Source organism: Corvus brachyrhynchos, unplaced genomic scaffold (assembly GCF_000691975.1).
Source record: "Corvus brachyrhynchos isolate BGI_N302 unplaced genomic scaffold, ASM69197v1 scaffold213, whole genome shotgun sequence".
NCBI classification, from domain to species: domain Eukaryota; kingdom Metazoa; phylum Chordata; class Aves; order Passeriformes; family Corvidae; genus Corvus; species Corvus brachyrhynchos.
The window spans coordinates 1125299-1141043 of NW_008237233.1; the positions used below are offsets into that span (position 1 = coordinate 1125299).

The 15745-nt window shown below is 37.2% G+C and overlaps 1 protein-coding gene across 1 annotated transcript; it reads right to left on the bottom strand.

Annotated features, from left to right (window-relative positions):
- Positions 1–390: 390 nt before the first annotated feature.
- On the bottom strand, positions 391–15562 carry POLR3G (RNA polymerase III subunit G). Its single transcript, XM_017729531.1, is given in 7 exon segments — positions 391–2004; positions 2413–2538; positions 3392–3459; positions 6428–6481; positions 7218–7277; positions 12376–12502; positions 14412–15562. Coding segments are annotated over 7 exon segments (666 nt in total). The 5' UTR covers positions 14532–15562; the 3' UTR covers positions 391–1893.
- Between the last annotated feature and the right edge of the window lie 183 nt (positions 15563–15745).

A 15745-nucleotide genomic window follows, 5' to 3' on the forward strand; every position in this document is an offset into this window, starting at 1 on the left:
CCCATTAGCAGAATGATTAATGGAAAAAGTAATTGGTCCTCAAGAATTACTGTCTGTTACAGAATAAGGTATTGTACTTGTTCAGGCAAACCACAACTTGTCAACAAATTGTTACTCATGGAGTAACTCGTTTCTAGGGTTAGTTTTATAGTTCCGTCTTTGACAAAAGCCATCTATTTGCATTTCTTGTGTTAGGAAGCAAGGAGTCTCACCATTCACCTTGCATGGGGAGAAGAGCTAGCAGAAGCAGTTACAGTCACAGCAAGCGAATTTAATTTTCAGCATGCTTGCCTCATTCACATCTTCTGTGTTTTGTATATCACACACAAGAAACAGGCACACCCATTCAAGAAACAACTGCTTATGTGTGTGATTAACTGGCAGAATACGTTGCCTGTGCAATGGAGCTGAATGTTTATTACACATTGTAGTCAACAACACTTCAAAATAAAAATGTTATTTTTAACAGTTTTTTAACACCTCTGAGGTGTGACCTGCACAGCATTTTAGTTTCATTTCCTTTACATATGATAGGTATTTTATCAGAACACTTGAAAATTACACCTTAAGGACCAAATTCTTACTGCATACAGAAGTTCACAGAATAATGCAGAACTGTTTCCCAGTCACCAATGAGGTGAAATACTTTTTTTAAGAAAATAAAACACAACTCAAAACCAACCAACAATAAAAACCCTGATCAGTAATAATGTAATAACACTGAAAAATAGTATTTTTTACCATCAAAAGACAGTAAGATAGAGAGAATGTGCTGTGACAGTGTTCTTCAAGTATCTAATCTCAGTAGTAAGTTTTCAACACTTCAGCTGTTGATTCTTAAATAAAAAAAGGATGTTCCCAAACATTCAGGTTTTGCTTTTCTCAGCATTCTCTTGTTTTTTCTAATTAAAACGTAATGCACTAAAATACTTCACCACATTCCTTTTCTCCATTTTGTGGTTTATTTCTTACTGATTTGTTGTCTGTTTCTGTCTAGGTTGTTCTGTAGAAAAGTAAACAAGTACATCAACAATTGCATAGATAACGATCATCTGCCAGCTCACTTAACAGCTCTGTGAGATAAGAAAGTATTGCCCTAACAAGTGGAGAAACTGAAGCTAAGGGCTGAAATTTTCATCACTCATGAGTGTACTGGTGTAAACCAGGATTCCATAATTTCTTAAATTCTGCCATATAGTCTTTCTAAGCCAAGTTATCCTTAATTATGATTTATGCTGATTCATAAAAGTAATATATTTTTGTGTGTTCCTTTTTACCAAAATACTAAAGGCAATGTGTTCTAACTAGACTAACGGTTCTTCAAATTACTGTCATGTTGTTTGTCTACATTACTAAGGTCCTTCCAAGTCAGTTTATGTTAAAGTGCAGAGTTGTCAATTATTTTCAGTCACCTGAACTCAGAAGTTACATAAAGTTCTTCAGAGGAGTCAACTGCCAATGAGCAGCTTATGTCCGTAAAGGCCATATGTCTTTTTTTTACTGTGGTCATCAACAATTTCATTATTTGTTTCAAGAGTTGACTGTTGAGGCACAGAATTGACTAGTGCAAATTGAGACACAATTTCAAGTAAAATGCGTATGTTCTTTTTCTGTGCAGAGGAAACACAATGGCATAAAGCTTACTCCATCAGCTGCCATTCCAGAATGCCTTAAAAAGGCATGTCTGCAAAACACTTGGCTAAAGAACTTAACAAAGGATTCCCTATCCTCTTTTACAGCACAGTGCAATTAAACTCCAGTGTGGTTTTGGAGAGTCTGCTTAAAACCAACAGAGCTAAAGCATTAGGTGTATTGATACCCAGTCTACCTCCAGAATTCTGCTTCTGTAGTAGTAGCATAAGGTTTGAGCAGTGTAACATGTAGAAATAACAGTTAGTATGTTGCTTCATCCATATTGTCATCACTGACAGCTCCAAAGTCATCTCCGTCTTCAAAATAGGAAGAAATGTAGTCATTTTCTTAAACCAATGGAAAAAAAAATCACTGCAATTCTGGAGAAGACAATTTATAGAAGAAACATGATTTAAACTGCACTTGAGCATCCACACTTTAAAACAGTAATAGATTCTTGGGAATGAAGAAGGAAAATCCTGTAATGAAGTTCTGATATATATAAAACAAGAGGCAGCACTTCTAGTGCTGCAAAGGAGTATATATTGATTGTGTCAGAACACATTCTTGTGTTTTTCATCTTTTTTTCAGAGCTCTTTGTGAGTAACAAGTCTAGAACACACACTTAAATTTACAATACAATGTAGTGCAACAAAAATCATGAATGTAATAATTTCTCCCACAACAATTCTCCCTTATTGGGAGCTAGGGACGTTTGTCAGCCAACACACTATCAATGACCAGGATCTGACTCTGTAAATAGGAAAACTAACATTATACTTCTTCATACTCTCCTTCATCATATTCTTCTGGTTCTTCTGCTTCATCATCTTCACCTTCTTTGTCTTCTGTTCCATCTTTCTCATCTTTGGATTTTTCTTCTTCCTCATCCTTCTTTTCTAGCTCCTGTCACAAGGCAATCTCTTTACAAGGTAATCCCACGTTACAGAAACAGCATATCCTCCATACTGCCGAAGAGTTAAGCTGCAGTTAACAGCAAGACACTTTGTGTAACAGTGCTGTGCAAATGTCTATCAATATTTAAACCAAAACTATGTAAAGCACAAGAACTTAATAAGGACTTACTAGGTCTAGCATCAGCCGTAAAAAAGTATGTCTTTTGTAATAAACTGAGATGATGATTTCTCTTTACCATGCACTGTTAGAACAGTTGACAGAAGGCCATGTCATACTTGATAAAGCAATACGATATACTGTATGTAATAATTTCATCAAACAACTGGTAGATCACCAGGAGAAAAAATGCAAAGCTGTTTCACCTTTAAGGTTCCCACTGAGATATGGTGAGTAATTGCCTACAAAACAGAGGTCACTTCCTAAGTTTCTCTATGTTTCTTCCTTCTCAACTTACTAAATTGTTTAAGTTCCAACATCAGTAGATTGGTGAAACAGCAACAGATTTAAAAGCACTGGCACACATTCCTCCTCCTGTAAGCTCCAATAGCAGCTCTACTATTCACATTACACTGTATTGCTACCCAGTGAAGACCAACTGGTTGTTGCGTTCAGGTACAAACAAGAGCAAAGAAAGTCATTTCTCCACAGCCAGGCTCTATCCTTACCCTAACCCTCACACCACCACGCTGCAGAACAGTTGTCTGTCAGAGTAACAAGACAAGACCAGAAAAAGGCTGTGCTGGTTATTTCATTTGTACCAAGAAACATACTAGCTTTCATTTTCCTTCAATTTCTACTGTAAAATTTAGAAATATAATGCACATCATATGCCACATCTTACCTCAATTTTTTTAATCACAACCAGATTACTTTTAGGATCAGAGATTTTTGCTTTTTTTGTTTTTGCACCTGGTGAAATAAAATATATCACTGTTATTTTTTTTAATGTGAAAAAGATGAATTCTCTTGTTTTAGTTAAGAGCAAATACATCCTGAATATGCCAGGGAAATCCCATACTTTCTGTATTAAAATCACCTTGGACTTTGAGGTACATCATTCATAGAGATGTAAATGCCTGATTTAGGTAAGAGATGCCTAGAAGGCCAGTCTGAAATTCAGTTTGAACAAGTAGTTGACGAAAAGGCTGGGCTGAAGTACAACATTCAGCTTCACAAAATCCTAGTCACCTATATACTTAAAATATGTTAAGAAACTAGAACAAAATCTCACATTTCATCATCTTGAAAAGATAAAAACTCACTTACTAATTTATACAAGACATTAATGACAGGTGGGTGCTTCAGACGAGTAGATGTAAAAAAATGGCAGAAGTTCATTAGCCCTAACAAAAGGCATGATTACAATAGCTGCATGGCTTTTAGATGACAGCTGGCTCTCATCTAATGACTCTGTGTTGTGTATTTTTCCTTAGTCCCCTGATTCATGAACATAATCTTTATTGTCACTCCCTGATTAACTACATGGTGGAGCAAAGGTCAAAAATAGCATTCCATATACCCATGTAAGAGTTACCTGGATGGAAGCACCCTAAACCAAAGTTGCCCAAATATCAGCCTAATACTCAAGGAAGCATAATACTGAGAACTGCTGAGAAAACAACTGTATTTTGTCAAAAGCATTTGTCATAAATAACATTGAATTTATTCCAGTGTTTTGCCTAGGAAAGAATTATATGACTAAAGCACTGCAAAGAGCTGAGGGAAGTCAAGCTGTTTTGTAAAAATATGAACAGCATCAAAGCAAACACATCCAGAATGAAGTAGGCTTTTAAGGAAAACAAGTGGAAAGTGCAATTCAGAATTAATCATCCCTGCACAAACTCCTGCAAGCTTTTACAAATAATGCATATAGAGCAAACATGTGAGACTTGTCTCTAAAAACTGGGCATCTTTGGCCCTTATAAAATTAAGAGACACTGACCCATTGTTAGCACTTCAAGGAAAATAGCTCCCTACATTATATACCTTAGAGGTGCAATGGAATACAGTCTAATCTAATTTGATTCCCAAATACCTGGTCTCGCAGTACTTGGGCTAAAATGCATATGTCTGAGTGCTATATACATATGCATATGGCTGGCCTACAATGTCAACTGAACCCAGATGACATATTTATTTATTTATGTATTTATTTTTTCAGCAGGCACTGCTAGTATCTAGGATATGGCATTTCACAGCCCAGGGTCAGTGTGAGAGAGATGCGGAATTCTATCCAAAGTTTTGCCACTGAGAAGGCAGGTGATCAGGTCTTCCATTAAAATATTCAGGGAAACCAGAAAGAGGGAGGGGAGGTGTGTAAAAGTAAAGCTGTCACTGTGCATGGAACTGTACTGATTCCAAAACCACTCCTGCAAGCTACAAAGTGAGAACGGTAGGAACCTGGTTTGAATTTCTGTGCAAATTCTGTTATTTGTTCACCTTTGTTCCACCGTGGTTAAAGTGTCACCTAAGTTACCTGTCCTCAAAATACAAGATACATACCAGGAGCTCTAATGGGTCACTGATCTGCTATGTACAAACTTCCTGACTCATAACTGTATCATCAGGATTCCACAAAAAAAACCCTAAATGCATCATCAGGAGTCCACAAAAAACCCTTAATCCCACATAGGTTTTGCTTTTAGGGGAACCTATTTTTTAATCCAATCAAATTCTGATGGTCAGCTGATCTTTGCCACTATAACATGTAGCAGAATGTACTTTTAAGAGCCAGTAGAAAAACTGGTATTAATTCCCCCAGTGAGCAGTGATTCTCTTTTTATGATAATCATTACCTTATTTTAAGAAGGAACAATAATTTTCATTTATTATTTCATTGGATCTTGGCGAGATAACTATTGTGCATAGGCTTATAAAAGTCCGTGGTTTCTTCTTTTGGAATAAAACCCCAGGTATATTCTGGTGCCACCTTTGGAGAATTTGCAAATAAATATTTTGTTTTCAGTTGAATCTTACAGTCTACCTTCAGTACCATGCTTTTCAAAGATGCTCTAAAAAGGAGCAAAGATTCCAGCTGATCCAGTCTCTGCGATTACACACGTTCCCATTCCTTTTTCCATTTTATCTGTCAACTGAAAAATGACACATGAGGGACTTGGAGACGAAGAACAAGAAGGCAAGCAATTATATATAAACAGACAGCTAAACACAGGAGGCCAAGTGTTATTTCACATAATCTGAACAACAGACTTCTACAGAGAACTTAAATTAAGTCATGCACACTAGGAAACACTCTGAAAAACAAATGATGCTGTGTAATAAAAATCTGTTTTCCTGTAAGAACTACCAATACCACCTCCAACTGCTTTTGAAGGATCTGGTTCACAAGTCTGCAGAAGAAAGCTGAAAAGAAACAAAAAAGTAAAACCAGGGAAAACAGAAAATAATCTACATTAAATGACATATGAAAGGCTTAAAAAAATGCAAAACTTAACCGAATCATAAACAAGAAAATTGAGAAACCCAAAATATAAAGGAAATCTGAACAGCCAGTTACTATTGAGTAGAAGGATGAGTGCTGATTAATGATATGAGTTTTCAAAACAAAAAGATTTGTAGGTTTTTTTTAAATTTTTCACTGTTACGTATCTTGTATGTTAATATGGTGCATCAATACAAAAGGCAGAAAAAATGAAGATAAATCTGTTCCAGTAAGTTAAAACATGCTACAGAAGCAAAGCAAAACCCACAAAAGACAGGCACGCTAATAAAATATTTAGAAAAAAATCTGCCAAAACCCCTTAATTATATAGACTGATGAACATTTCTAGCATATTTTTCCTCTAACCACCTCCAGGTATGGCTTTTATCTGTCAACTACTATGTAATATTTGCTTCTTAAAAATATTTAACATACCGTTTTTGTTTGCCTTCTTTGGTTTCATCTCTCTTGGGAGTCTTCTCCAATTTGTACAGAAAATAGCTTTAGTATAGAGAAATGATGATTTACAGCAGTAATCCTTCCCCTGCCACCAGGGAAAGGAAGGGACCCCGTCTGTGCTTGATCTTATTTATATGTATGCCAAAACGTTCTAGCATAACAGGAATTCTAGCTGTAATTTAAATTGAGGACAGGAGTCAGCATTGCCATTTCACCCACATAATGACAACTGGCTTCTATCCCAAGGAGACAAAGTTCAACCATTCCAGTGGCCCATGAGCTCTTCAACTTACTAAACTATCGTGTAATGAAATTTGCAGTAGTGAGCTATAAAGATATGGTTGGGGAAGGCTAATATTATAAAATACAGCTGCCCATGACAGACATCAGGTTGGGGTATTTTTAGTACCATCAGTGTTTGCTCCCAGTTCAAAACTGTTATCTGTGCAGTGAGTAAGGAAAAAGGAGAGCAGGAGTGAGTACTTAAGTTTGCATTTGTGCTGGAAATCAGTGGCTACAACTGAGTAAATAAATAAAATCAGAATATTTCCTTTTTTTTTTTTTTTTTTGACAAAACAATACTTACCTTGATCTGAAATCATGCAAAGAACAATACCTCTCAACAATACAGGGTTGGAAGGAATACATGACTTGGTAAGGATTTAATACTTTTTATTCTTTGAAAAATAGTGAATCAAACACTTAAGAGCAGAACATTTCACAGGCTCATAGAAAATTAGCCTTTGATAACCTCAGGTATTACCTCGTGTCCATGTTTCCTGCTCTTTTTCATTGTCCTGGTCCTTTTGACTGTATCTCTCAATTGCTGTAGAGAAGGATACAAAGTGTTATTCAGTTCACCCAGTTAAATGGCAATCCAGACACAGTCCTTGATATTTTCAAGTAACTAAACATATAGTGTATTTTTCTAATCCCACATTGAACACTTTCCTGTTGTCAGACAGTAAAAAAAAAATACCCCAAAACAAACCAAAACCACTCAATACTCCACATTTGTTCTTTTGTCCTTTGAAAAGCATGAAATTGTTAAATGCAGATTTGTTCAAGGAAACTGGGAAACTAGGTTGAAACATCAAATGTAACACTATTTCTCTATTCAAGAGTTTCACAATCAAACCTTTACTACAAAACCAGTGAGTAACATTTAACTTCACTGTGTTAACCATAAAGAGTAACCAGTATTCCCAGGTCTCAAAAGGCTGTGTCTCAGTCTGATCATCAGCTCCCAAGACTTCCAGTACAATGTAATGGTAAAGCTTTGCATTCTATCCAAGACTTCCAGTACAATGTAATGGTAAAGCTTTGCATTCTATCCAAAACAGCAGCCAAACACTTTAATCCATTTAAGCTCCTTCCAGGCACAAGAATTAAATTGAGAAACGCACTGTAAATAATACAGTAGTTATACAGTGTAAGTACATCCATTTATACTGAATAACCTTTTATGTACAATCTCTAATGCCAACAGCAATACCAAAACTTTAGTATTTTTAAATCAGTCTAATTTTTTCTTGCCAAATTACCATATGCAACTGCAAAATCCACTTCATGCAAAATTACTGAATCTGATTGCACTATTAAGCCAATTAGGGATAATATTTGCAGATATGATACCAAAAAATAGTAACAAGACAGACTTTGACCTTTAGAATCAAAGACTTCTAGCATACAATCACAGACTCATAGAATCACAGAAGAGTTTGGGTTGGAAGGGACCTTACACATCATCTCATTCCAGCCCCACTGCCATGGGCAGGGACACCTTCCACTAGATCAGGTTACTCAAAGCCCCATCCAACCTGGCCTTGAACACCTCCAGAGATGGGGCAGCCGCACCTTCCCTGAGCAACTTGTGCCAGTGTCTCTACACCCTCACAGTAAAGAATTTTTTCCTAATGCCTAATCTAAACTTACTCTTTCAATTTTTTCATTTCCTGTCCTGTCACTACATGTTCTTGGCCCCATCTTTCCTGTGTAAGTTCCCTTCAGATACTGGAAGGCTGCAATTAGGTCAGCCTGAAGCTTTCTCTTTTCCAGGCTGAATAATCCAAATTCTGTCACTCTCTCCTCATAGGAGAGGTTCTCCATCCCTCTGATCAACTTGGTGGCCTCCTCTGGACTTGTTCCAACAGGTCTCTCTTCTTCCTGTGCTGGGACCCCACAGCTTATGCAGAACTGCAGGTGGGGTCCCACCAGAGTGTGGAAGAGGGGCTGAATCCCCTCCCTCAACCTGCTGGCAGTGGCCCAACCCAGGTTATTAAACAACATGAGATTCCCGTACACCCACTTCTCCAGTCTGTCCAGGTCTCTCTGTATGGCATCCCATCCTTCAGGTGTGTACTCACCAAGGAAAAAGAAGACATCATAAATGAAGCTAAATTTTAAACTTAGCTATTATGAAGGCAAACAGAACCTTCTCAAAATTTTGCAACAAAGCGTCTACATTTAAAATAAGTGTCTCAAGTCACATTCATAGATGTTGTAGAAAACTATCAGCAATGAGAGGAAAAGAAACTAGTAGTTTTGATTGAGATCAAGGCTCTTTAGTGAAGAAATAATTGCTGATGCCGTCAGTAAAAAAATACATTGACTGACTCTTGCCACTCACAGCTAATGAGCTAATTCCAAACCACTGCCAAGGTGGCAATCACCCAGTCTTGGCAGATGTAGTACCTACAGGAAAAATATAAGTAATTCATAACTTATATAGTGAGGAAAAAAAAAAGAACTTTCCATAGAAAATGCCTGCTATACACTCAAAATTAGCATTTAAATGAATTATGGAAATCTATGCTATATGGCACATTAACACATCAACATTTCCAGAATGAGATACAGCTTTCATTTACTACCTGAGTAATGAAAGAGACAGCTACATCCAAAATGTTTCCCTTCTCACACTTCAAAAGACCACTTGGCTCACATACGTTGTTCTGAGGTGTTGTAACAATCCATTCACTCTTGTAGCAAAGACAATTCATGAAGTTCCTGCTTACAGTCCACCCCATAATGCCCTCTTAGTTTTACGAGATGTTTTGTAAACCAGGTAACAGAAAAGATCCATTAAGAATAATCTACTCTGCAGTTTTCTTAAAGCTAGACCACTTTTCCCACAGAATGCAGTCCCAGAGAAGACTGCACACTGCAACTGAGATAAAAACAAGCTTTTTAAATTGCAGACCATCAGTGATGTAATTATAACCCCACCCCTCAGATGTGGCAGTTTTGAACAACTAAAGATTCAGTAAAAAGATACCTCAATTTACCAACTTACCCTTGCAGAGGTGATGAGAACATTTGAAGCATTATTTGAATATGTAAAGTGGCTGTCTACCTGCTTCCCCTGCAATTGCTAATTTTGGTAGGAAAAAAACAGCTTTCAAAGCAGGCAGTTCTACTAAGGAATACACTCAGCAGAAAAGAGAGTGTTGCGGCAGTTGTGGCTGCTGCTGGGGTGGCTGGAGAGCCACAAGGCCCAAGTGCAGCCTTAAACTTTTGGTGGGCCGGCTCTGAGGTCTAACATCTCCCTCGAGCTTACAGCAAGTTCCCACAAGCCTTTGTTTTTCTAGGCAAATGAATGGTTTCTGGTTGGCCCGCTGGCCCTCCACCCCTTTCTATGGATGTTGTTTTTAATATGTACATTGCCTGTTTAATAAGTGTAAGTTCTAGAATGTTCCCCGTTCTTCAATGCCCCATTGGTCCCCGTCTCCTTTGTCCCTCCCCTCTCCCATCCCATTGGTTTATCCGTTTCCAGTCTGTGCCCCCCAGCTCTCGCCTGATTGGTTTTTCATCCCTCTATAAAACCCCTGGACCCTCCACTATCCTGCTCTTTCGTCCCTCGATCCTTCCCAGAAAAAACCTGTGGACAACCCTACGGAGGATCCCACTCGTTTCCTTCATCTGCGGTCAATGTTTTTGGTGTGCCTGTGTGTGTGATGTGCTCTCAATCGCACCAGTAGTTGTGGGTGTTTGCATGGAGGCTCCAGAGCTCCTCCTGGGTGTCTCCAATGAGGATTGGCCTCCCTGAGAGTGCCGGATTCCTCAAGGATGCTCGGGGAAGACGCAGCACCAATTCCCTCGGCCAACACAGCAGGCTGTGTCAGGAGAGATCTCTCCATCTCAGAAAGAAGGTTGCAGGAACAAAGATAATATTGAGGTGAACAGTAAGAATGATCACATAAGGTAAAGCTGGAAAAGAGAGATAACATTTTCTCATAAAACACCTGGTTCACTGGAAATAACCCTGGCTGGCTCTCAGACACAGTAGTTTCCTTTTTTGTGCCTCTAACAGAAATAGCAAACTTCAAGCCTGACAAAGATCAAGAGCACAGAAAGCCTCTAGTGAGATGAGAATCCAAAGACACTGGTATCTGTTTACTCAGAAGATGAAAGACGACATATGATAAAGGAGTAATTCAAAATTCTTCTATCATCATAAAGGGATCCAGCAATAAGGATCAGATCTATTCTTGCCTCAGTTTTACCTGGTTACACCACCTGGGCTCCAGCTGTAAATCAGGGGAAATACCCTGTCTTTTGTGAGCCACAACATCTGGCTGGCAGTGTGTTCACTGCTCGCACTGCAGAGTGCTGCTCCATTTTATACGTGGCTTTAGTACATGAACAATTGGACAATAAGGTGTGTTGAATTCAAAGCCTCATAAAAAAAATTGCATACAGTTTCAAAAACATCTAGAATTCACCATTACACCATGAACAGAAATTACCAAAAATTCTGAGGGGATTGGACTATGAACCTATACATTATCAATATCATGAATATTTAGCCAGATAATATTCTGATGGGTTTCGGGTGGAAATGACACCTTACATTTTAGAGTTTAAGTCAGCTCTCATTATTCAAAATCAGCACAAGATAGGAAGGAAAAGATTATCCAGTGTTTATCCAATTCAGATTTTTTAAATGCTTTTACAAAGCCGTAATAGCCCTTGCCATTTATAACATTTAGAATAAGGATTCAGCAGCTGATAAAACTAGGCAAAAAATCATGAATGAAAATAAGCACTCCTCACAGTAAAAACGTCCAGTGACTTCTAGATTTACAATACCCTCAAAGTATGGTAAACAGACACGTAAGTCTTTCTTACTAGTCTTTCACATTCCTTCTTTCCCACTAGCTCCTCTAGCTCAATTTTCTGACCAGGAAGCTTGAATTTTAACAGTATCAATGATGTATGACTGGATGTCAAGTATTACTCCAGCATTTATTGTTATCAAACAATAACAAAGCAATTAATTTTTAGTTATGTGTAAGCAAAAGAAAATCTTAGGTCCCACAGAATAAGATCAAGATTTGGCTTCTAATCCAGCTCTACTTCTGATAAAAACTTCAATAAATCACTTACCTTCACGTCAATCTTCATATTTCAAGGGACTTGTCAGTAACACTTACCAATATTTCCTGAATGGACTTAGGGGGAAAAAAGCTAACTACCTTTTACAATGTCCATCTATTAAATATAATATTATTTTCAGTATGTCTTTACACTATTTCAATGGAAGCTGAATTCAACACTAGTATTTAATACAAATGTCTTTGCTCTGATGAAAAATTTTAGGGTTTTCTAACACAGAAATGCCAAATTGGCTTGTATTGGCTGGCATATAATTGAAAAGACTGCATGTAGATGGTCTATATGTTTCTTACTGTATACCAAATGGAATAGATGTTCGATACCTCTCTTTTCCACACAGCTGCTTTCCAGTTACAGCACTTGAATAAGTGTAAAAGCAGAAAAATTCCCTGTTATTTTAAGCTGCCATTTTTACTTCCTCATTATCAGTATGAAACTCATCCTCAACATGTGCTTTTCACTACATCAGCCTTCACAGAATAATAATAATAAAGATATAAATAAAAATAAAAGGCACATAAACAAGCCTTGATGTTTGTCTTCTACTGCCAAGAAGTATGGCATTTTCATAGTTCCTCTAAGATCTTGTTTTAAGGCCAACATGTAATCTTCATCTTCTCCTGTTTTCAGAGGCACTGGCTTATTTTCTGTACTCTGTATGAATTGTGTTTGTTATTTATAAGGTCCTGATATCCACCAAATATACAGGTACACTAATAAAAGCTACAAGAAACATAGCTAATAAAAAAAGAGTGCAAAAATGCACTATATTACTTCTCAAGTACACTTCATTGCATTTTGACATGCATAGTAACTGTGTTTACATCCAAATTTATACCTTTTATAACTTCACTGTACCTTTCTGCAAGAATGTATCACAAAATCAAGGAAAAAATATAATAAAACTGTTAAATAGTCATTTATAGTAATCCTAAACTCTTAATTGCCAAAATTAGTTATTCTCACCAACCTAACTTACTCAGAAACCATTCCTTCTCTCTTCAGAGTAGTGATGGCCTTAACCTCTTCTAAGATAGTGTAATAGCTACATTAAGTATGATACCTGAATAACACAGGCACCCTTTCCAGGACCATTTTCATGGAAACAGGTTGTGTTGTCATAAAACCAGGCCCTCAAAAAATTCAGTTTCTACTTTAAAAGAATTGTTTAAGGTTGGATTTTTGAGGTTTGTGGGAGCTTTTTAGTGGGTTTTCTTGGGGTTTGTTGTTGGGGTCTTTTGTTTAACTTGAATCTTGAAATTGAGAAAGATAAATATGCAGAAACAGTTTTTAAAATATCCAGATTACTACAGCCAGAATTACAGAATTGATGTTGTTCCTCTCATGTGATGAATGGTGCTCAATCAATACCTGAGTGGTACGTTGCAAAGCGTGAAGTGCTATCACAAGTCCCAGATCTGGACAATAAAAGGAGCTTACTGCTTCCAGCTATATTTGGTTGTTGGCTAACACTTTAAATCACTTAATGTTGCTGATGGTAAGCTGATGCTCCTTAATTGGGTTTCTAATTGCATTTAGACAAAATTTGTGTAAACTCAGAATGTGTCTAATAAAAATATGCAATGGCAATAATTCACTGCTTCAAATAATTTCACTGTAAGTTAGTCAAAGCTATAACATACTTTTGGTCATTATCCAGTCATTAAACCTAACACTTGAATTTTTCATTGACTCTATTTATACAAGTGGGTTAACTCTGATTTTCCTGAATGGCATCAGATTTCCCCTGAGAACTTCAACTTGGTTCTGAAATTTTATTCACATAAGGAAGAAAGCTTTTCTAACTTCTCCATGGGTGACATTAAATATACTGGGGCTAGTAATTCTCCTGTAAGGCTGACTGTACCTCAAAAGCTGCAGTGTATACAGAATTCAGATGGCACAGAACTGTGCTACCAAGCAGCCTGCAACATTCACATAAGAAACAGTTACAGATTACTTAGTTATATGAAATCACACATCTTAATTGCAATGCTGAACTAAGAGGATGAATAATACATGATTCAGTAAGTCAAAAGCTTCCTTGCACATCAAAACACAGTCAAAAAATGGTCTTTATTCCCCTTTGATTTTCAAATACATCCTAAATGCCAAGTCTCAATTAAGGTCCCTTAACTACAAAAAGTATCTTTCAGTTATTTTCAAATGCTGCCTTCTGAGGTACAGGACAACCATACACAATCTTTCATGTTTGCATAAATAGGGATTTTCTAAAATCAGCAAATCCATTTATACCTTCAAAGATTAATGTAAACTCATTTCAGACTCAAGTATCCAGTGTTTCCATTCTTGTAATGTCCAGAAAACCAAATCATGATGAGAACTTCAACACACTAACACCTTGCAAGCAATCTAGTTAAATACAGGATATGACAGTTAGCAAAGGGGCAGGAAAGTAATAGTAAGAAAAATGGTGACTTTTATTATTATAAAATCCAAAGTTCTTAGGATTTTTCATATATTTCATTACATTACCTAAACATGAGCATGAACACACTTTACCTGAACACAGAGTGTGCTCCAAGATACTGGCTGTACTTACTGGAAATGGTGGTGGAGGCTTACAGATGACATCAGGTAGAGCTGCATCTTTACCACAGCAAATAGCCTCAATGCTGAAGGTAAATGAAGCACATCCTCCTCCTCTACCTGACTCAGCCATTTGGATGCACTGAAAATATCACAGATTTTTAAACATTTATTTTCCTTACATGTTTCAAATTCATGTATATATTCCCAAGAACGTTAGTGCCTAACAAAGACTACAGTCACTTTAAAACCAAAGGTAATTTTTATATGGCAAGACATTTTCAATGTCCATCTTAGATTCTTCCACAGACTATAAATTTGGTACATGAATAAAATCAGCATCATTCCCTTATGTCATTTTCTTCTAAACCTTAGATGCACTGTATTGAGTTCAACCAGAAAAAACAGAAACAATGAGGGAAAAAATGTTTATGAACCCTGAATTTTCTGTGACTACATTATAGTGTTTTTGCGTTGGAGAATAGGTTAGAGGATGAGGGACATGGATCATTGATAAAGACAGATCAATAAAAGAGCTGTACAAGCAAAGGCCTGCAAGAGAAAATGTTTGCATGAGAAAATGCCTGTGTGAGAAACAGGCCTGAGAACCAAAAGGGAGTTTTAAGGAGGTACAGTGCTGTGCTGATAAGATGTACTGACCATGAGAAGGGAAGAGAACTTTGATTTCTCAAGTCAAAACATAAATAATAGAAGCTTGCCAAATGTAGTCTTTTATCTAACCCAATCATGTAGAAGTAAGAATGCGCTTTTGTAAGTTTCAACCAATTAAGAACTGATAAGCATGTGCACTCAATACTATGTAAGTGCCTCTGTATTATCAATAAACGAAGCTTGCTTTATCAATCACATTGATTGTCTGCATGTATTCCCCCGCCGAAGTCAGCAATTTTTTTGAACTTTTCTCTGAAAACCAGTTTGTGTTTGTCATTCATGACTTCTTCATCCTGAATATTTTTTGTCCTTTACCTTAGTAACTATTTTTGGATCCTGACAAAGTGACACAGGCAAAGAGGTTTAAGATAATGAAAAGGCATGAAAAGACTCCAGCAGGACTGCAAGCTGACTCCTGAAAAAAAGGAGGTTTTTTCTTGTCATGGGTTAGCAAGCATAGTCCCGGAAGTGATGTTCTTGCAAAGGGCGGCTTACAACTTCCTCTATGACCTAACAGAACCTATCAGCTGGTTAGTTTGAATAATGAAAATTTTTTAAGCCACTTTAAAAATTGACCACCTCTGTGGTCCACATTTAAGAATGGACAAAGCCCAGGGGAGCTCTGTCTCATTTCCGGCGCTGGGACAGGTAGCTGCAGGGCCCGTATGGGGCCTG